The sequence below is a fragment of the Lampetra planeri genome, chromosome 47 (genome assembly GCF_965212315.1).
Source record: "Lampetra planeri chromosome 47, kcLamPlan1.2.h2, whole genome shotgun sequence".
Classification (NCBI taxonomy): domain Eukaryota; kingdom Metazoa; phylum Chordata; class Hyperoartia; order Petromyzontiformes; family Petromyzontidae; genus Lampetra; species Lampetra planeri.
This window is the reverse complement of record NC_136153.1, coordinates 3,177,179-3,200,440: the sequence shown is the minus strand read 5'-3', so window position 1 is coordinate 3,200,440 and position 23,262 is coordinate 3,177,179. Positions and strand designations below refer to the sequence as shown.

Genomic DNA, 23,262 nt, shown 5'->3' with positions numbered 1-23,262 from the left:
GTGTCGGTGCCACTGCAATGTAAGAACGGACGCGGCGAGTGTGTGTGGTGTTCACGTGGCAAGGGGAGCAGGTCTATTGCCAGAATTCTTCTTATAATAGCAAACGAGTTGACGAAAATGGAGCCAGTTGATAGAACAACGTTATCCTACGTCTATCCATTTTGCCTATTTAACAGATTATCAGCCAATGTTACATTTAAGTATTTAACGTAACTTGTCACTAAAGTTGAGTTCACGGTGGGATCATCTTTACGAGAGTTGTCGTCACCGTGCCTGCAAGTTTTAGGCAATAACGCTTCGATTAATGTGGCCCGTTTTTTCAAAAGGAAGAGCAAGTTCCAAATAGCAACGCAACTTCACCCTACAGCTTGCTAAATATAGGGTCCCATTTACAAGCATCACCACGCTGCCACCCCGTGACAGGCGAACAGAGCAAATGCATTGATACCTTAAACCGCGGTTGGAAAGCGTTGAAGAGACCCATAGCCGTGACCGAACGTGTCACATACACACGACGCTTGAGCGTTACTGAATCAGCGAACATCTCGAATCTAGTCACGTAACTATAGGCCAATGCAACAGAGGTCTCATCGGTCATTGCCGAACTACTATTTTTTGTGATGAGCGCCGTCGTGCGTGGAGACGTCAACATTGGTTGCCCTATGGCGGGATTCACCCCCACTCCGTCATAGGAATGTGCATTATATAAACTTGCTCAGGGCCGTAACCACGAGATGAGCACAGCATGAATTATCCTTTGAGAAGGAAATCACTTTGACCATTTCACAATTTTGCCGATCCTATTGTGGCGCATAAAGAGGCTATTTTGACCTGGGTCAGAATAATCTGTCGCAATCGAATTCCTAGAAAACCCAAAGAACAAATAGATAATCGCACTGCACATCGCGCACAAAGATGTGACGCAAATCAAAGGGACAAAACATTATTGAGCATTCGCCAATTTTACAGCCCGCATACACTGCAATAACCCTTGAGAGGGGAACAGTGGCGGGGCGGGTAGCAAACTGCACGGTACGCACCGTGAGTTTTCTCCGGGGCTCTCGGATTTCCTCCCATATGGGGGGTGGCAAACTCTCATCGCGAATGGAATTCATGGCCAAACGTCCCAATGTAGCAGCACCCTCCTGTAAAAAGAGTCTTGAAACTCAGTGAGGCTTTCCTGGATAAACAAAAGCCATTTTTGTTGTTGTTGTTGTTATTGTGCAGTGGAGTGCTCGCGCAGTGGCTTTGCACGCCGCTGCGCTATCAATCCGGCAACCTGAGGGCGCCACGGTGGTGAGATGTTAACTCCCTCGCCTGGTATTTAGGAGGTCGTGGGTTCGATCACGATCATGACAGCCTGCTGAAAATTTGGAGTTTGAGTGTCTCTCTCCAACGTGGTCACGTGGATTTTTCTCCAAGTCTTCCGGTTTTTCCCTCGACATTTCGAATCAACATTTGTTTAGAGTATTTGGCTGCTATAAAGTTCCACGTGATGATAAGCCACTTCGTTGAGCTATCATTTGCGTCCAGGTCGATTCGAAAAAAATAGCTATATAGCTCAGTGGGCCTTACCTGGTAAAATCAAAAATACTTCAGACTAGTATTACCCGAGCGCAGCTAGCATCAGTGGTAAGTGATATCCACACTTCTCCTCCTGGCCCACCACGCTACAATGACCAGCGTGGTGAAGTATGTTCAAACAACCTTCATGACGAGAAGAAGATCTAGAAACTTCTCGGTGTGGTGGGTGGGGAGGTGATCCCAAAATATCAAGCTATGTAATGGGGGCTTAATTTAATATTACAAAAAAATATTTCATCTCAAAAATATGAATAAAATACTCATTTTCAGGGTCTAAAAGGGAAGGGAGTGATCGCTCCCATTGCTTCGCTCTTGGTCCCCCCCCGAACTTATTCGTAATTGGCGGCATCGGCTAGGGAGGCCTTCGTTCAGCAGTGAATTGACAAAGGGCTGTACATGTTCACAATAACCTGTGCTGTCGAGCTTTAAATGTAGTCATTGGAGCTGGCATTCCCACTTAGGGAAAAGTCCCAACACCAGACAGAGGAGAAAGGGAAATGTATCTTCTATTAATCTTGGTAATTGGCTGCTAAAAGGGGTCCCCGGGTGAGTGTGTTTATGCTCGTTTGCCCTTGGATAAAGGGGAAGCATTACACCAATTGGTACGCTATGTTCCTTATATTTTTAGAGTCGGGCAAGTCGCAGCCAGTGAGCGTCATTTATTAAAACCTAAGCGCCCGTCTCCTGCGCGGTGGATGTTCAATAAGCCCCGGCGTCATTCGAAACGAGAAGGCCTTTGTGCGCCGAAATCACGGTCCAAATTTGCCATTTCGCAACAAAAGAAAATTAAACGGCGAAAATTACGCGGTAACAAAACGACAAGGCAGTTAGGTTTCGCACAGCGGCACTCATCGCCTGCCACTGGCGAACTGATGCCCGCTTGAAGGCCAGCTGATGAGTCACCTTGTGCCAACACAGAGACAGCTGCCACCGGGGGTGCCCCTCGAACTCGTTGAGATTGGATGCACGCCGCTTGCCGTGTGCAAAGCGCTCTGCGTACGCGGCGGAGAGAAGGGCGCTCTTTGAGTTTTATTTTTAGCCAGGAGATTTTTTAAAAAACACCTAGACGCGTGGAAACACAGGCCTCTTTTTGCAAGGGGCGACCTGAGCAACATCAATTAACTTTAAATTAATGGGATATTTAAAAACATTCCAAATTTGGCAAATGCATCCAGAAGAAATAAATCGAAATTCTACTCACAACCTGAACGAGGTTGACAAAATGAAGTGACTTTCACTCGAATGAGTATGCCAAGTCACGGCTCGCGATATATCCTGAAACATGCCGACCGCCAGACCACCCGGAATGCGCAAGATCTCATCCGCTCTCAAAAGCTAAGCGGTGGTTAAGCCATAACAGTCGCCAGTGCTCGCACGGGCCACCCCACCGTGCCGACAACAAGTACTGTCAGTTTAACACGTACTAGGCTTTCACGACCAATATCATATTGTAGTAGGTTTTTACCCTTTCAACTGGTACAAAGACTGACACCTTTATACAAGGCATCATGTTTGCAATAACCACAACACAAGCAGTCAAAATGCAAACAAAAAGAAACAACTCTGATAATGATAATGATATGCACTGTCCTTGAACTCAAAAACAGCGCACTATCAGAGTATGATGCCTTGTATAAAGGTGTCAGTTTTTGTACCAGTTTAAAGGGTAAAAACCTACTACTATATTTTGCCACTGGTAAAGGTCTCATAGTGTAAACAATATCATATTCTTATTCTTTCGGTAAAGTCACGTACAAGGGGAATAATAAAATACGTGACTTTACCGAAAGAACCAAGAATATGAATCCTTGCAGTCACGAAAGCTTTAAATCAAAATTTAACCAATATCATGCTTAATACAGGTTTTTTTGGTTCGATCGCGTAAATATATAAATGTGCCGTTAAACCCGCAACCACCCAACACATCAAATGAGTAAGGTTTGTCACGTAAACAGAACGTGCCAATTCGTTACTAGTACAGCACACCGGTTGTGTGTTGGAGAGCAAATCCACAACATTTACAATCTGAGTATGATGTTTCACCAGTATTACAACTGGCATCATCGTCAATAACACTGCGGCCTTGGAAGAAAAACTATATAAATCGACGACGTATCACGCAACGGCCCTCCTTCACGGAGCAAACTACCTTCTTGTCATCGGCGTGGTTGCATTTGCTGCAATCCAGCCCAAAAAAATATAACAAAACCCACAACAATTACAATCTGAGTACTCAAATTGTAAATGTTGTGGCTTTGCTCTCCAACACACCGGTGTGCTGTACTAGTAACGAATTGGCTACGTTCTGTTTACGTGACAAAACTTACTAATTGTTGAGTACGACGTTTCGCTGGTAATTGCATCCAGCATCACCATTCTGGCGAATTGCCCGATGATGCTGGATGCAATTACCAGCGAAAAGTCGTACTCAAAAATTGTAAATGTTGTAGTTTCACGCTTCAACACACCGGTGGGCTAAAGCAGTGAACTATTTGTCTTTTTTCAACGTGACACTTTTTTACTGATTGGCCGTGTCGGGTGGTGGAGGGTTACGACACATTTATAAATAACGCGATCTAAACCCAAAAACGTTGATTATGAATAATATTGGTCACGAAAGCCTACGTGTTAAACTGTACGGTGTTATTTATATTTTCCCGAACAGCTGGGCATGACCAGACAGCATGTTCGCATGTTTGTCAAAAGGAATTGGAGCTGCTGAGACATATTACTTTCATCTATTCTTACATTTTTTCAGTTTTCTTGGTTCTTTCGGTAAAGTCATGTAGAAGGGAAACAATAAAATAATACAAATATAAAACAATAAAATTCTCACGACGTTTCGATTGCAACACAAGCAATCGTCATCAGGTGTGAAAACCACAGCAAGGACATTTTCTTGCTGTGATTGCAATCGAAATGTCGTGAGAATTGTATTGTTTTATATTTGTATTATTTAATTGTTTCCCTTCTACGTGACTTTACCGAAAGAACCAAGAATATGAATCCCTGCAGTCACGAAAGCTTGACATCAAAAATAATTTCAGTTGTTCTTCATCTTTATTGATGCGCAGATCGTTTGTATGTACAGTGAGGGAAAAAGGTACTTGATCCCCTGCTGATTTTGTACGTTTGCCCACTGACAAAGAAATGATCAGTCTATAATTTTAATGGTAGGTTTATTTGAACAGTGAGAGACAGAATAACAACAACAAAATCCAGAAAAACGCATGTCAAAAATGTTATAAATTGATTTGCATTTTAATGAGGGAAATAAGTATTTGACCCCTCTGCCAAACATGACTTAGTACTTGGTGGCAAAACCCTTGTTGGCAATCACAGAGTGTAGTTGGCCACCAGGTTTTGCACACATCTCAGGAGGGCTTTTGTCCCACTCCTCTTAGCAGATCTTCTCCAGGTCATTAAGGTTTCGAGGCTGACGTTTGGCAACTCGAACCTTCAGTTCCCTCCACAGATTTTCTATGGGATTAAGGTCTGGCTAAGGTCTGGAGACTGGCTAGGCCACTCCAGGACCTTAATGTGCTTCTTCTTGAGCCACTCCTTTGTTGCCTTGGCCGTGTGTTTTGGGTCATTGTCATGCTGGAATACCCATCCACGACCCATTTTCAATGCCCTGGCTGAGGGAAGGAGGTTCTCACCCAAGATTTGACGGTACATGGCCCCATCCATCGTCCCTTTGATGCGGTGAAGTTGTCCTGTCCCCTTAGCAGAAAAACACCCCCAAACCATAATGTTTCCACCTCCATGTTTGACGGTGGGGATGGTGTTCCTGTGGTCATAGGCAGCATTCCTGCTCCTCCAAACACGGCGAGTTGAGTTGATACCAAAGAGCTCCATTTTGGTCTCATCTGACCACAACACTTTCACCTAGTTGTCCTCTGAATCATTCAGATGTTCATTGGCAAACTTCAGACGGGCATGTATATGTGCTTTCTTGAGCAGGGGGACCTTGCGGGCGCTGCAGGATTTCAGTCCTTCACGGCGTAGTGTGTTACCAACTGTTTTCTTGGTGACTATGGTCCCAGCTGCCTTGAGATCATTGACAAGATCCTCCTGTGTAGTTCTGGGCTGATTCCTCACCGTTCTCATGATCATTGAAACTCCACGAGGTGAGATCTTGCATGGAGCCCCAGGCCGATGGAGATTAACAGCTCTTTTGTGTTTCTTCCATTTGCGAATAATCGCACCAACTGTTGTCACCTTCTCACCAAGCTGCTTGGCGATGGTCTTGTAGCCCATTCCAGCCTTGTATAGGTCTACAATCTTGTCCCTGATATCCCTGGAGAGCTCTTTGGTCTTGGCCATGGTGGAGAGTTTGGAATCTGATTGATTGCTTCTGTGAACAGGTGTCTTTTATACAGCTAACAAGCTAAGATTAGGAGCACTCCCTTTAAGAGTGTGCTCCTAATCTAAGCTCGTTACCTGTATAAAAGACACCTGGGAGCCAGAAATCGTTCTGATTGAGAGGGGGTCAAATACTTTTTTCCCTCATTAAAATGCAAATCAATTTATAACATTTTTGACATGCGTTTTTCTGGATTATTTTGTTATTCTGTCTCTCACTGTTCAAATAAACCAACCATTAAAATTCTAGACTGATCATTTCGTTGTCAGTCGGCAAACATACAAATTCAGCAGGGGATCCAATACTTTTTTCCCTCACTGTATATACGTACGTATTAATTTGTATTCTCACCCAGGTCTCCCTTGTAAGACTTAGTCTCGATGGGCTCTCACCTAGTTATAAATAACGCCCATGCCTGTACCTCTCCTTCCTGTCATCACACATTCCTGACCTTTCTTAACAACCCTGGGACCTCTGGATTGCATGACAGGTCAAGCCTATTCCCCTCTCTCACTACACACATATGAGAAGAAGAATAATAATGGCAATTATTTACCGGGGGAAAGCCTCACAGGCCTCAAGCAGTGTCGAAGATATCAAAAGTGTGCAGGCGGTTCAACTGCACCAGGGCCAACAGGCCAGATCGGCCCAGGCAGCGGGCAATGAAGAGGGAGAAAAGTGGACAGGAGCTCCCATAATAATTTTTTTTACCCTTTTATCTGGCAACAAAACTGACACCTTTTTTACGAGGAGTCATGTTTGCATTGACCACAATACCTGCAGTCATAATGCAAACAAAAAACATAACTGTGATAATGTATGCACTGTCCTTGAAGTTGATTGGTCCACACCCGAAGACAGCTTTCCTTAGAGCCTAGTCTCACATGGGTTGGACCAGATGACGCCAAAAGGCACACAACTCAAAGACAATGCACCATCAGAGTATGAGAGCTCGGGGTAAGCATTTACACCATTTCACTGACAGGCATTGGTGAAGTATGGTCAAATAATCTCCACAACTGACATGGCCTGTGAAGGCCTTCATACAACAGTGGATTGACAAAGGGGTCTCTAAATTAGATTATTATTCTTATTATGACATATTACTTTCAATAATATTAACCTCACCACTTTCACACGCAAAAAATAAGTGAAGCCCGTCTCCGTATGGTTGGGGAGGCCTTCATCTAGCAGTGGACAGATCTTGGTTATGGACTTTTACGAGGGGCGCTGATCCAGTTATTAGCACTCTGCACTGTGAACCCAAAGACATCACTCGCGACCAATGTTAGCGAACAATGGTCAGAGTTCACCAAGATGATGATCCTGATGATGATCGTGGCGATTCATATAGAAAATCTTAACCTCAATACCATGCTGGACCAAAAATACACTTTTAAAGTACAGCTGCCTGCAAATCGATCGCCTTGCTCACACACACACACACGTGAAGAAAAAAAAACCTCGCTTTCTCTGAACAGCGCATTGATCCGTATCTCGTTTTAGTTTTGCACGGGCCCCAGTCACTTTTTCTCATCATGGGCTCCAGATATCGCTGCCATCATCAACAGGAGGTTAAATCCCCGTCTGGCCCTGCCAAGTCTCGTCTCTATTGCACCGTGAACCAATTAAGAGTGGAACTGCCAGGCGAAGAGAAGTGATCCCTGGAGGGGTCGCATTTGAAAGCGGGTCCCCACCCCACCACCCCCGTGCACGCCGATGGTGCCAGATCCATCCCGAGGAATCGCGATGCGCCGGGCATTCTCGCCACACACGGTCCATCGAAAAGGAAGATTCGGAGAGACTTACGTTGTCCAGATTAGAGGCTGCTGCTGCTGCTGAAGCGGTTTAACGGTTAGCACGCTGGGCTTGCACAACCTCAGAGGTCGCAGGTTCGACGTGTCAGGAATTTGAAACAATGGTGCAAGTTTATTAAAACAACCCCCGCCTCTGTATCAATGGGTGCACCTCTGTGATACCCATTTGAAGACTAATTAGGGTAATTGCCCCCCCCCCCCCCCATTCAGTCTCAGCTGTCGACTCCCCGACCCATGTTCAGGTCCAGGCTCAAAGCCTTTGTCTGTCTGCTCCTCTGGCTATGAAATAGAGATACCCAGACTTATATAGAGACCCGTAGACTCATATAGAGACCCGTAAACTCACAGAGACCCATAGACTCACATAGAGACCCATAGTCTCACATAGAGACCCATAGACTCGCACAGAGACCCATAGACTCACATAGAGACCCATAGTCTCACATAGAGATCCGTAGACTCACAGAGACACATAGACTCATATAGAGACCCGTAGACTCACATAGAGACGCATAGACTCATATAGAGACCCGTAGACTCACATAGAGACCCATAGACTCACATAGAGAGCCATAGACTCACATAGAGAAACATAGACTCATATAGAGACACATAGACTCATATAGAGACCCGTAGACTCACATAGAAACCCATAGACTCACATAGAGACCCATAGACTCACATAGAGACCCACAGACTCACTCTGATAGACCTGTGACTGACTGCCTCTTGATAAAATAACTATTGCCAATGGTACTGCACAGCTTGCGATCACATTTAGATGCTGCGATCACATTTAGATGCTGTATAAATCCACATTGCATTGGGTTACGTCAAGCGCAGGCCATCGATATTCTTAGCTAGTCATAATCGGACATTGTCCCATTGACCCATTCCTTATATATGTTTTAATATACAATCCAAAATAATTGTGACGTGAAATTACATCATAATTTTTAGCCATGATAAATCCACTGCTGGATGATAACCTCCCTGATCCGTCGAAATCTGCGCAGCGGATGATTTAATCGATCCGCTCCAGGCTGGGGTTCCTCCATCGGTGATCAACATTAATCAATGAATCAATATATCCTCACATATCTATTTATATATTTTTTTTACGTAACGTTTATGAAGGCTATTCGTACACCGGTCACAATCGTCCACGACGCAATTCCTTCTTTTTTTTTACACGACCCAGGGGAGTGGTGATTATGACATTACATCATCATCACCATCACCATCAACCATGATCACTCCCTCCACTGCTGGATAAAGGCATCCTCCTCCCCCGAGGCGGCTCCATCTCTCGCGCTCCTACGAAGCTCGCGAATCCGAACTCGCTGCGCACGTAGCAAACGCGGAGCTGATGTGACACGTTGCATTCGGTCAATTTATACAAAGCCAATATCTCTGGGTCTTTATTGTGGTGTCACTGATGCGGACATCAATTGATAATTGCCTCACCGGGGGGCGGGGGGGGAGAGGGACTCGTGTCTTTGTTAAATAAAGGAGACAATTGTTTCGAGAAAACGGCATAGAAAATGGAAGAAAAAGCTGAAAAGTGCACGGAGGCACGGGCAGAAGGAGGGAGTGCAGAATTACAGAGAGATAACAACGACAATATGGCATCAGATTTGTTTGTTTTAAAGGCAAAGATCCCCCGTGTAGCCTGCAACAGACTGTTGGGGCAAGTGCTGTTAGCGAGCAGCACCTGTGAAGGCCGGCACAGCACACGAAGCAGTGGGGTGGCCAGCACCACGCCCGGCCGCCTTTGTCTCCCCAGTGGCGATGTTTAATACACCGCACCAGATGCCGTACCCATTTGGGGCTGAGTCGACCTCGGGGAGGCCCAAGGCACGGTGCAAGACAATCGTCGTCGCTTCGTGTTGTGGGCTCGCAGCGCAGCGAGCGTTAACCCTTCCACCTTGCCAATGCTGGATTAAGCTAATGTGGGACCTGTAGCATACGTTATAAAGGGGCCCTAAATAAAATAAAACACATCAATATTAAACACATATTTTTCATATATCATGGGACCTCCATTGCCAGTACCAAAATATGATAATAGGTTTTTCCCCTTTTTTATGGCAACAAAACAGGTGTTAAGATGTTAAAACACCAAACTGAAACCTTTAACAAGGAATCATGTCTGCGTTAACCACAATGCTTGTGGTCAGAATGCAAACAAAAAACACACTGATAATCTATGCATTGTCCTTGGAAATTATTGGTCCACACCAGAGACAGCTTCCTTTTGAGCATCGTCTCAAACGGTGTTAGACCAGAAGACACCAAAAGGCATACAGCACAAAGACAATGCACTATCAGAGTAATGAGAGCTAGGGGTGAGCATCTACATTATGGGACCTCCTTTGCCAGTACCAAAATATGATAATAGGGTTTTCCCCATTGTTCTGGCAACAAAACAGTTTCAAGGACAATGCATATATTAACAGAGTATGTTTTTTGTTTGCATTCTGACCACAAGCATTGTGGTAAATGCAGACATGATTCTTGGTAAAAGGTTTCAGTTTGATGTTTTAACATCTTAACACCTGTTATGTTGCCAGAAAAAAGTGGAAAAACCTATTGTCACAAATGTTTTACTTGCATAGTGAAATGATGATGGTGCACGGACGAGAGAATGGGATGGGGTGCTGATGGTGGTGATGATGGTGGTGATGATGCACGGACGAGAGAATGGGATAGGGTGCTGATGGTGGTGGTGGTGGTGATGATGGTGCACGGACGAGAGAATGGGATGGGGTGCTGATGGTGGTGGTGATGGTGATGATGATGCACGGACGAGAGAATGGGATTGGGTGCTGATGGTGGTGGTGGTGATGGTGATGATGGTGCACGGACGAGAGAATGGGATAGGGTGCTGATGGTGGTGGTGGTGATGATGATGATGATGGTGCACGGACGAGAGAATGTGATGGGGTGCAGATGGTGGTGATGGTGCACGGACGAGAGAATGGGATGGGGTGCTGATGGTGGTGGTGATGGTGATGATGATGCACGGACGAGAGAATGGTATGGGGTGCTGATGGTGGTGGTGATGATGATGATGATGGTGCACGGACGAGAGAATGTGATGGGGTGCAGATGGTGGTGATGATGCACGGACGAGAGAATGGTATGGGGTGCTGATGGTGGTGGTGATGGTGATGATGATGGTGCACGGACGAGAGAATGTGATGGGGTGCTGATGGTGGTGGTGATGATGATGATGGGACGCATCACACACGGGCACGACCACTTTGTAGATGCAGCCGTGGTATCAAGCCTCGTCTGCGGGAGGTGCTAAGTGTGGATAAAAAACAAAAACGATCCCTGCCATCATCCAGCAGTGGACTGCCCGTGGCTCATCATGGCGATGATAAGACGATACGAATGTGGCGTGAGAAATTCGCGGAAGTTTGTATCGGTGTGTGTGTGTGTGTTGGTGAGCGTGCATAGGTGGTGGGTGGTGATGGAGGGGGGATGATAGCTACTCACTCCTTGTTGTTGGAAGGTTGCCCAAGGCTGGGCGCATTCCCTTTTGCCGAGAGTTCTTTCTTTCTGGGAGTTTTAGACATTTTGTTGATTTGCCTTCAAGCCGACACGGAAGCCACACGGCGCCCCTAGCAACAGCTCCACGCCGTTGCTAGGGACGGAAACGGAGCAATCCATGTGGGCTGCATTTGGCGAGGGGTGCCTTTAATAATTATTATAGAAACGCCACTATTCTCTTACTATTTAAGTACTGCCACGAAGTTACACTGATTTAGATGTATTTATAATTGTATACGTGTTTTTGGGTGAATGCAATGAGCGTGTGATGAAGGTGGTAGTGACCGTTCACTGCAGAATACACCCCCCTCTCTCGTCAAGGCCAATGGACTTGCCCAAATGTAAACAGTGCGGACCACGTGGTCGTTGATTCTTTCGGTAAAGTCGCGTAAGTATAAAATATCATAAATCACGACGTTTCGGGCGCAACACAAGCGTCCGTCGTCAGGTGGGAAAGATTCAAATCAAGAGTGCGGACCACGTTTTCGCGTCGATTTGATTATCCAAAATCGATAATCGATTCGAGAATCGATTACTGTGAATGTAGCGGCCCCTATTGGCTGCTTGCGTCAGGTGAAAACCGTGCCATGCAATGTGCAGAATACGGATATCGAAACATCGATTGACTTGCACTTTCGATGCGTTTAGATTATCGTGCGTTTAGGGGCCGTCCATAAATGACGTCACGCGGATTTTGGACGATTTTTGACCCCCCTCCCCCCTCGTCACACGGCGTCACAAAACGTCAGACCCCCCCCTCAAATATGACGTCACAAAGCTCTGCCCCCCCCCCCCCCCCAAAAAAAAATATTTATAAAACATGCTTAAAATCGCTTTAAACTGTTGTCATTGTAGTGCGTATTTAATGTGCCGCTGTACTCTGATGTTGTAAGAGAAAATATTTATTAAAATGTCTATTTAATTAATTCTCCTGCATCTGCCCATCAATCAGCAGCAGCGTATGCACTGTGTATGAATCGCTACACAAAGAATCATAATGTTTGTTTATACTGGAGGAATCCGATAAGCTATAAATCTCTTTTTCCACAGATGTCCAGTTGGGGCAGGTCAGCACGTTACAACAACAAACAATGCAAAAAAAACACGATATGAGTACAGAGTATAGGAAAGGTAAACAAGTTACTTAACTTTTGATTTAAAGCTTTCGTGACTGCAGGGATTCATATTCTTGGTTCTTTCGATAAAGTCACGTAGAAGGGAAACAATAAAATAATGTTTTACATTTTTCTCATTTTATTGTTTCCCTTCTACGTGACTTTACCGAAAGAACCAAGAATATAAGTTACTTAGCATATAAAAAAATAAATTAAACTTTGTTTTTATCTCACCAGATAAAGCCTCCTGAGCTATTACCTTCTTTTTTAGAAGCGACCTGGTCATAAACTATAGCTCAACGATGCGGCTTGTCATGTGGAGATGTGTAGCAGCCAAATAATCTAAATAATCGAAACGCAAGGCTCACGTGGTGGTAACTCCCATGTCGTGGAAGAGTAGGCCAAAGTGCATACGTATCCTCTAAGACTCCAGGAGACGCTCGCTCTCTTAGAGAGAAAGAGCACGCAGGGGCATGAGCAAGCAATTGCAGGGCTGCGCCTTGACCTTGCAATATGAATGGGTGTAGCACCTTGACTCGATAATAGCGTAATTCAATAGGGTTTGGCCGCTCATAAACGGTGATTATGTAACACGTGTGTGTTGTGTGTGTTGTGTGTGCTGTATGCGTGTGTTGGGTATGTGTGGGTGTAACAACACAACGTTTTGACATCCAATTTTTTAGCAGATGCGCCCCTGCCACAATTCTATTGAAATTATATCTTCAACCTCATGAATACATTTTGAAAAGCGAATTAAACGTATGAAAAGCACGAATTGACCTTTGGGAAAATATTCACATACACACACACACAACAACAAACACAGACCGCTCAACATACACGCAAGTTGGCTTGGACACAATGACACCGACAAAAGACAACGACAAAGATCCCCCGTATAGCCTTAACAGACTGTTGGGGGCAAGTGCTGTTAGTGAGTAGCACCTATAACACCGGCACACACACACACTGGCATACACACACAGACACAAGTACACACACGGACTTGTACACACACACACAAAACAAGCAAAACAAAACAACGTCGTACTTAGATTTTAAATGATGTTGCTTGGCTCTCCAACAAACCCGTGTGCTGTACTAGTGACGAATTGGCATGATCTGTTTACGTGACAACCCTTACTAGTTGGCTGTGTCGGGTGGTGGCGGGTTTAACGACACATTTAGATATTTACGCGATCTAACCCAAAAAAACACTCTATTATGGATGATATTGGTCGCGAAAGCCTACGTGTTAAACTGGCAAAACAAAGACACAGAGACACACACTGATACCGACTCACAGGCACTCACAAAGACCACCCCCCCCCCCCCGTGTAGCCTCTAACAGACTGTTGGGGCAAGTGATGTTAGTGGAGCACCTATGAAGACCGGCACAGCACCACGCCCGGCCGCATTTATCTCCCCGGCGGCGATGTTATTACACACCGCACCAGGTACTCATTTCAGGCTGAGTCGACCTAGGGAAAGCCCAGGACAGGTCCAGATATGCGTCACCGATGTTGGCCCGTGATCAGCAATCGAACTCAGGTCGCGGGTTCGTAGCGCAGCGCGCAAACCCACTACGCCACTGCTCACCACTCGGCACAGGCACACACACAAATGCAATTCCCCATACAGTACCTGAATGTATCCCACACTTCCCTTCTCAGCGACAAAGCAGCCCAGCGACGGCTCAGCCAGTTCACGTTGTCAACACTGGCCTCATCTTCTTGGTTCTTTCGGTAAAGCCACGTAGAAGGAAAATAATAAAATAATAAAAATAAAACATTATACAATAATATAATAAAATAATATTATATAATAATATAATTTAAAAAAATATTTGTATTACTTTATATTTCCCTTCTACGTGACTTTACCGAAAGAACCAAGAAGATGAATCCCTGCAGTCACGAAAGCTTTAAATCGAAACACTGGCCTCCACGGCGGAGATTTGGTCACAAATGGACCTTTCGGAAACGGATGTCTGGTGCGTGTCGCAGAGTGGATCGGAGGGAGAGCACGGGGCGCCTTTCAAGAGCTCCCCTTTTTGAATCCTTTATATTAAGTTCACTTGCTTGCGTGCTTACGTCCGTGCAAATCTTTCGGTCGTTTTTTAACCCACTTCCCGTAATCCAATCGAGCTGACATTTTGCACACAGACTCGTTGTGCGTGACAATTTATTTTCGTGAAAAAATTTTTCCAAAATTTTCCACTTTTTAGGAAAAAAAATTTTCATATTTAATTTAAAATACCAATGTGATAAAAATGAAACTCCTACTCAAGAAAAACAGAAATGAATAATAAAATAAAACCGATGCCATGCATATAAAGGATTTATAGTGAAAAACTTTGTTTTTGCGGGTTAATTTTTTGCGCTTAAAAAACAAACCCCTCGATGGGAAGTGGACTGTGACAAGATCACCCTGAACGTGGCAAATCTCGTGAAAACTAAGCAGGGTGGTGCTTGGCACGGGTGACAACCAAAGCGCTGTCCACGCTCGGGCTAACAGGGCTTCTTGACCCCACTTAATCCTATCGACCAGCTGGCGGCATCCAAACAAGACCGACACGGTGATACCTTCCTCTCGAAGTGAGAGACGTGCAGGTTCGCGTATTTAGACGGTTCATGTCCAACGGCGAGAGAGGGTGCGCGTGGGTGGATGTGATGCAATCGGTGAACTTTTTTTTAGACGAATATACTCGACATTTGATCAATTTCCACTTGCGCATCTGACCTGTGCCGGCACGGGGCCAGCACGGCACGGGTGGTTTTCCACTGGCTCTCTAACTAATTTAAGTAAAAACTATTTTACTTTTTGGTTCTTTCGGTAAAGTCACGTAGAAAGAAAATAAATAAAATAGACCCACCTCTCTCTCTATTTAAGGCCTCGACACAGAGGCATTGCGTCTCTGTGTGTCTATGTTGTGTGTCTCTGTGTGTCTCTGTGTTGTCTCTCTCTGCTTGTGTGTCTGTCTGTGTGTCTCCGTGTCTGTGTTTTGTCTCTCTCTCAAATTTAGTTCTACCTGATGACGGTTTCTTGTGTTGCAATCGAAACGTCGTACTCTATTATTTAATTTATTTTCTTTCTACGTCACTTTACCGGAAGAACCAAAGAGTAATTCCTGCAGTCACGAAAGCTTCAAATCAAGTTTGTAAACTATTATATTATTTCTAGATTTGAAGCTTTCGTGACTGCAAGGATTCATATTCTTAGGTTTTTTCGGTAAAGTCACGTAGGTAAAAAAATTAAATTAATAAAAGTAAAATAAAAAAAATTTAAAAATTATATTATTTTACCAGGTAAGGCTCACTGAGCTGTGTAGTTATTTTTCAGAAGCGACCTGGCCACAAATGATAGCTCAGCGAAGTGGCTTATCGCGTGGAGATTTATAGCAGCAGCCGAATACCTCGAAACGAGTGACGTTGATTTCAAACGTGGAGGGACAACCCAGAGGGACCGGGAGAAAAATCCACGCGACCACGGGGAGAGCGAGTGAGAGAAAGAGAGACACGCAGACTCCAAAAAATTTACCCGTAAAAACAAAGTTTTTCACTATAAATCCTTTATATGCGTGGCGGCTAGAGTCCTCTCGTCATCTGGCTTGAGATGGCTGCCACCTATGGGGCAGATGATTGCCTGCCACCATTAAGCAATTGGTAATTAAATATCATTTTTTTTTCCTAAAAAGTGTAAAATTTTGGGGGGGGAAATTCACGACAGCGTCTCATTCAGACGCGTCTAATTCAGACGCTGTCGCCTCGACAGACCTGGTTTTCACCTGAGGACGGCTGCTTGCGTTGTGGCCGAAACGTCGTGAGAATTATTTTATTATGTTTTATTTTTATTATTTTATTACTTCCCTTCTACGTGACTTTACCGAAAGAACCAAGAAGATGAATCCCTGCAGTCACGAAAGCTTTAAATCGAAATTTGTATCTTTACCTCTTCTCCGCTCGGCTCTGCAGGAGCCTCTCCCGGAGTCTGGCGGCCTGCACGGGGCCGTCGTGGGTCCCCTTGGCGCCGCGACACGGGGTCCGCAAGGCTCCCTGGGGGGACCGGGCCCCGCTGCCGGGGAGGGACCCTCCTCCGTCCGAGCGGGGCAGGCGCCGAGAGTTCTGCGTCGGCGCTCGTGTGCTGACGGGCCACGAGGTCGTTCCCGACGCCTCCATTGCGGATGCCTGCAGGGCGGAGGACGCAATGTTGCGCGTTGCGGTGGAGATGCTCGAGGGGACAGGCGTAGAGGAAACGTCGCGGAACGAGGGCATTCGCGGCTCATCGAATTACTAATCTTCCGATGATTGTGATCGTGAACGTTTCCCTGTACGAACTAAGACCCTGTCAAACGCCTTCGATGGGGCAGCGAACGTCAACCGCCGTCTACCACTGATCGACGGTCACAAACGAAGATAAAGGCAAAGATCCCCAACCCCCAATGTGTCGTTAACCCCGCTACCACCCGACACAGCCAACTAGTAAGGATTGTCACGTAAACAGAACATGCCAATTCGTCACTAGTACAGCACTAACCGGTGTGTGGGAGAGCAAAGCCACAACATTTACAACCTGAGTACGATGTTTCGCCAGTAATTACAAGTAGCTTCATCAGACGACAGCCACATAATTACAACTAGCCTGATGAAGCTAGTTGTAATAACTGGCGAAACGTCGTACTCAGATTGTAAATGTCGCTTTGCTCTCCAACAAACCGGTGTTGCTGTACTGGTGACGAATTGGCACGTTCTGTTTACGTGACAACCCTTACTAATTGGCTGTGTCGGGTGGTGGCTGGGTTAACGACACATTTATATATTTACGCGATCTAACCCTCCCCCAAAAAAACTCTGTATCATGGATGATATTGGTCGCGAAAGCCTCCTCCGTGTTCAATTGTACTCACTTGTCCGTGCCTAATTGGGCTTTTCGAGTATTCACCTTAAAAACAAATCATGCACGTCTCGCACCCCCAGGCGCTGGTTAAGAACCACTGACCTAGAGGGAAATCAGGCCAGCTTCTCTGGAGGATATTTGGCCTACTCTTCCACACTGGCGAGGCAACACGCAACCTGCTGCTCGACTGACAGTGACCGTACCGACGTATCTCCCCGCGATGTCACATCTAACAGGGGAGTTCCAGCATCGTAATAGATCAGACTCGGGACTTGATTCCAGCGGCTAAGGCCCATTGAGCCGAGCTGCTTTTTCTTTCACAAGGACAAGCAAGCGGTTCGATCGATGCTCTAATTGAAAAACGCCGTTCTTGATCAATGCGTTTCGAAGACGGACGGAGGCTGCGTCCGCTGAGTCGCGGACCGCTGGGTAAACTCTCACGAACATGCGTCCCCTCTTTTAGCCCCGCCCCCCCCCTCCCGATACGTTCCATTCATTGGCTACCACATTCTGATAAGCTCCTCCCTCCTCTCCTCCTGAACTTGTATTTAAGAGCTTGCATCTTGAATCCCTGCCTCACTTGACGCAGCAAATCTGGCTGTGACGGTCTCACCTGATGACGGAGACTTGTGTTGCCTCCGAAACGTCGTGATTTTTTTTTATTATTTTATTTTTTATTAATTTTAATTTCATTTTTTTACCTACGTGACTTTACCGAAAGAACTAAGAGCATGCGTCGTCACACGGTGATACTGCGTTGGCAGTGGCTCGCTGCTGGCAGGGAGGTCGCGGGGCAGATCAAAGTAGCCGTGGGTTGATTGCGATGGACTGGCAGATGCACTGCATGGACTCCCTGCCGTACCACCGTGGCACACACGCGCGAGACAAAGATCCCCCCATATAGCCTTAATAGATTTCGATTTAAAGCTTTCGTGACTGCAGGGATTAATCTACTTGGTTCTTTCGGTAAAGTCACGCTGTCTTTCCGACAGACCTGTTCTTCACCTGAGGATGGCTGCTTGCGTTGTGGCCGAAACGTCGTGAGAATTGTATTTTATTATGTTTTATTATTTTATTATTTCCCTTCTACGTGACTTTACCGAAAGAACCAAGGAGATGAAAGCCTTAATAGACTTTAAGGGCAAGTGCTGTTTGCGAGCACCTATGAAGGCCGCAACAACACAGGAGGAGGTAGGTGGCCAGCACCACGCCCGGCCGCCTTTGTCTCCCGAGTGGCGATGTTTTTACGCATCGCATCCAGGTACTGATTTGAGGCTGAGTCGACCTAGGGGAGGCCAAGCAGCGGTTCAGATAATCATCACTGCTATTGGCCGTGACCCGTGCACACACACACGTACCCAATTCCTAAACAAATACCCTGCACCCCGTTAGGCAAACACACGCACGCCTCGCTCCGTTGTTATTTACAAAGGCGACACGCAGTCAAATAACAGACTCGCGTCCGCCTCCAGAGTTAACAAACAGCGGTCACGAAGGCACGGCCCCAAATCGCTGATCTCCCTTCATCCAGCAGTGGAGAAGCCAGAGTCTACATTGCCTCTGTATCATCATCATCATCATTCTCAACTCATCCACCCACTCACTCACCACACTGCAGGTCACAACAACACACTCACTCATCCACTCACTCACCACACCGCAGGTCACAACAACACACTCACTCATCCACTCACTCACTCATCCACTCACCACACTGCAGGTCACAACAACACACTCACTCATCCACTCACTCACTCATCCACTCACCACACTGCAGGTCACAACAACACACTCACTCATCCACTCGCACACTGCAGGTCACAACAACACACTCACTCATCTCCTTGATGTCCACTCACCCACTCACTAACCTATTCACTCACCCACTCACCACACTGTAGGTCACAACTACACACTCACCCACCCATTCACCCACTCACCACACTGCAGGACATCATCACCGTATTTTGTCCGCTCAAGCTCTTACGATGAATATAACTCTCATCTAATACAACGTTGACTGCGCTATTTGTGGCTGGCCGTTTGACATTTTGAGAAGTAAAAAAAACAAGTATTTGACACATCCCATCAGCCCAACGTCCCTTGCTGGATAGTGCATCATTTCTCCAACATTGTCTCAGCACCGCAGGTAATTTCTGTCCGGGTTTCACCATTCAGCGTCTCATCAGCAGAGTTAAACTTGCTTCAAACAATTACAATCTCAACATTGAGGCGCCCACAGGTCAATATGTAATCAGCCCATTAACCATGAACATCGATACGAGCTGGTGAACTACTCGAAATCGCCATATCGCTTTCAAGACAAAGATCCCCCGTATAGCCTTCAACAGCCTGTTGTGGGCAAGTGCTGTTAGCGAGTAGCACCCGTGAATGGCATCCGATGGGGGTGGGTGACCAGCACCACGCCCGGTCGCCTCTGTCTCCCCAGTGCTGAAGTTTCACTGAAGGCTGAGTCGACCTACGGGATGGCCCGGCACATGTTCAGATATTTCGCAACTGTTACGGGTCGTAAGTGGAAATCGAACTGGGGTCGTGCGGCGCAGTCAACGTTGTATCAGATAAGAGTTGTATTCATCGTAAGTGCTTGGACGAACAAAAGACGGTGATGATGATGATGGTGGGAGGAAAATCCGCAGTGGAGCGATGCGAGGCCGGAAGCAGAGAGAGAAGTGAGATGACCTGCAGTGTGGTGAGTGGGTAGAGGCAGGCGGGGGGATTCCACAGTGCAGTGCGCTTGCTAACCACTACAACGCCGCTTCCCCAAACCAACTCTCCATCGCTGCAACTCCACTTCTAGACACCCACCTTCTCGCTGCACGTCCGTCCGTCTTTGTGTCCGCGCCGGAGTGAGAGAGCGCTGCGTTTGGGCTCGCACGAGCGTGGGTTTATTGGTTACGGTGTTTGAGTCTCGAAGCGTCCCGATGCGAGGCATGGGTAAATGATTTACCGAGTGTGCTGGACAAATCGTTTCTCAACCCCAGTTGAGGAACCAGACGGCACGTCCATAAACACATGTAGCTCTTTTTAAAATATGCTACCTGGCTATCGCAAATGATGGGTCAACGAAATGGCCTATCGCGTGTGAATTTATAGCAGGAGATGGAATACTTTAAACGCGTGATTTTGATTCTGAATGTGGAAGGGGGGAAAAACGGGAGGAGCCGGAGAAAAATCCACGCGACCACGGGGAGAGAAACATGCAAACTTCAAATATACAGCAGCAGGCATCAGGGTCGTGATCGAACACACGACCTCCTGTATAGCAGGTGAGGGAGATAACATCTAACCAACATAGCGTCACCACTTCCAGAAAAATAAAAACCTTCTGGCGGGAAATCACAAACGACGACATATGATCCGTACGTACCCATAATAATAATAATGCAAATTTGTTTATTTTTTCCAGGAGAACCACACTGCCTTGTAAGACTATTTTTCAGGAGTGTCCTAATGCGTTGAGTTTTTGTTTTTAATCTGAAGAAGTTTGCCCTGGAGGAAACCGGGTAGACGCAACAACACTCCATCCCCGTACGGATGGAACGGACGGCATTGAGCACACGTTTACTGGCATCGCCACTACCTGGCGAGCCAGAGGCTCGGCTCCTACTCGTGGACTCGACACCCATGTCAGGTGCCCTTGCAAGTGACACGTGTTTGCATTAACCACAACACTTGCGCTCAAAATGCAAACAAAAAAGACAACTCCAAACACATTCCTGCGGAGGGAGCTGGTTGGAACGTTGGGTTGCTCGGTCAATGGCCAGGGTCAACGGCGGCGTGGTGTATTCCGCAAATATGCCCGACTGTGAGGGCGGGCACAAGCCGGCGTGAGTAGGTTAAACGTTGAGTTTTATAAGGGCACCACGGGGTGACCAGCCCCTCCGCACCCAGCCCCACTCCTCCCACCCCCCACCCAGCCCCACCCTCCCCACCCAGCCGCTTCCCACCCTCCCCACCCAGCCGCTTCCCACCCTCCCCACCCAGCCCCACCCTCCCCACCCAGCCCCTCCCCACCCTCCCCTCCCCACCCAGCCCCTCCCTCCCCACCCAGCCCCTCCCTGCACGACGGACGGACACAATAATCCCCTGTGGGCTGGTGTAACCAGAGGTTCCTACCAGTATAATGTATGTGTAGGGGTGTTAGAGAGAGAGCCGTTATGCATGGCAGCTTATGGGAAACAAACACAGTGGGTGGGGCTACGTGAGTGCACGGGGGGGGGGTGCTCTCAACGACGTCCGCACCAGGCAGCCCGGGCCCCACCCCTCAGCGGGGGTGGAGTATAAAGGGGGATGTGTCAGAGGGCTCGGGGCAGAATGTTTTAAGTAAACTCTTGAAGACCGAAGATCGTCTAGCTAGAGCCCTGGACTCCCCTGGGACGCCGCCCTTGTCAGGGCCGCGCAGGACCGAGCCAGCGGCGTGGTCCCGAGAACCAGAGCTAGTGCTCTGGGACTCCGGGTACCGTAGCCCGACTTACCAGTGTCGGGCCAGACAGCCTCCCCTAGCCCGTTAGTGGAGGACTAGGAGGTAGGTCAGAGATAGCTAGCAGTGTATTCCCAGCTAGCCGGGTGAGTGGGCCGATACCCCCTCTAGTATTGTATGTCCACAGTTGTGACTACTTGTACGGAATAAAAACGTGTGCCTCACCAACGGTGTCCAAGAGTCATCAACGGTACTTCATGTGCACTGTCCTTGAAATTGATTGCACCACACCCGAGACAGCTTTTCAAAGAGCCACATGGTGTTGGACCAGATGACGCCAAAAGGCGCACAACTCAAAGACAACGCACCATCAGAGTATTGAGAGCTCGGGGGTAAGCAAAGCAGGTCTCATAATGTAAAGCGAATACTGTGTTTGGCCTCGCGCGTAAGTAGCAGGTTCCTCACCACCCCTCTCTGTCTGCAACGGGTGCCCCAAGGGCCTTCTTAAACGCTGCCAGCCGAGATGCCCTCCTTGAGCGGCAGACCGGGCAGGATCCCGGGAGATTCGTTCGCATTTCGCGAAATGTTCCTCCGAGGTGCTCGCCCAAGGACGCAATCATTAGCGGTGCCAATTAGGGAGGGCCGGCTGTCACGGACGATGTCGCGAAGTAAGTCGTGAGCACGATTGTAGCAGCGGCGCAGTTGGAAATAACACACAGACACACGCTTGGCAATCCTTCGCCACCCGATTTTGTCTTCTGCCGTCCGCATTGTCTGCTCCAGCGTGAGCCTCGTCCATGCTTTGATGTCATCCTCCCATCGTCACCCTCGGTCTTCCTAACGCACGTTCAACGGGGTATTGTGCCTCGCAGAATCTGCTCTTGCAAACAAGTTCCACGTTTTTGTTCTCACGATGTGACCGTAGCAGGCTAAGCTCTCTTGACTTTATCACTTCGAACAGTTTTCTTTCAACGGCAGCTTCTCCGGAAGCCGTGCGTTCGTTTTATTTTCAGTCCACGATACGCGCAGTCACATCCGCCTGAGTCCTTTCATTTCAAAGTCGTTTATTCGTGGCCTGGTCGTTCTTCTTGATTGTCCACACAACAACTCAACGCATTCGTCAATAACACCACGTGTGTGTACGTGTGGCCTCGACAAGAACAAGTAAATGATAGGTGACGTTTCGGACAATGCCCCTTCTTTACAGCGCGTAGAGAGAGGACAGAGAGATGGAGTGGAAATATGTTTGAGATATAAAGGCAGCGATGGTGGTGATGTCGGGTCTTTGATGAGATCACGGTGACCATGATGATGATGGTGGTGTGTTGGTTGTGGTGGTGGTGGTTGTGATGGTGAAGAAAATGGTGATGGTCGTGGTGATCGTGGTAATAATGATAATGGTGGTGAGGTTGTGATCGTGGTGGAGTTGACGATGACAATGAGATTACGGTGATGGTGATAATTATGATGACGGTGGCTGCGATC

General features: G+C 47.1%; 1 protein-coding gene across 1 annotated transcript in view; it reads right to left on the bottom strand.

The window, feature by feature from the left end:
* The window catches only part of ADGB (androglobin), a 181,118-nt gene extending 160,847 nt beyond the window's left edge, over positions 1–20,271 (bottom strand). The window contains exons 1-2 of the mRNA XM_078615445.1: positions 20,163–20,271; positions 16,392–16,627 (exon numbers count right to left, since the gene is read on the bottom strand). Coding sequence (XP_078471571.1) covers positions 16,392–16,618 — 227 coding nt within the window. The 5' untranslated portion in view covers positions 16,619–16,627; positions 20,163–20,271. The remainder of the gene's footprint in view (positions 1–16,391; positions 16,628–20,162) is intronic.
* Positions 20,272–23,262: the final 2,991 nt, after the last annotated feature.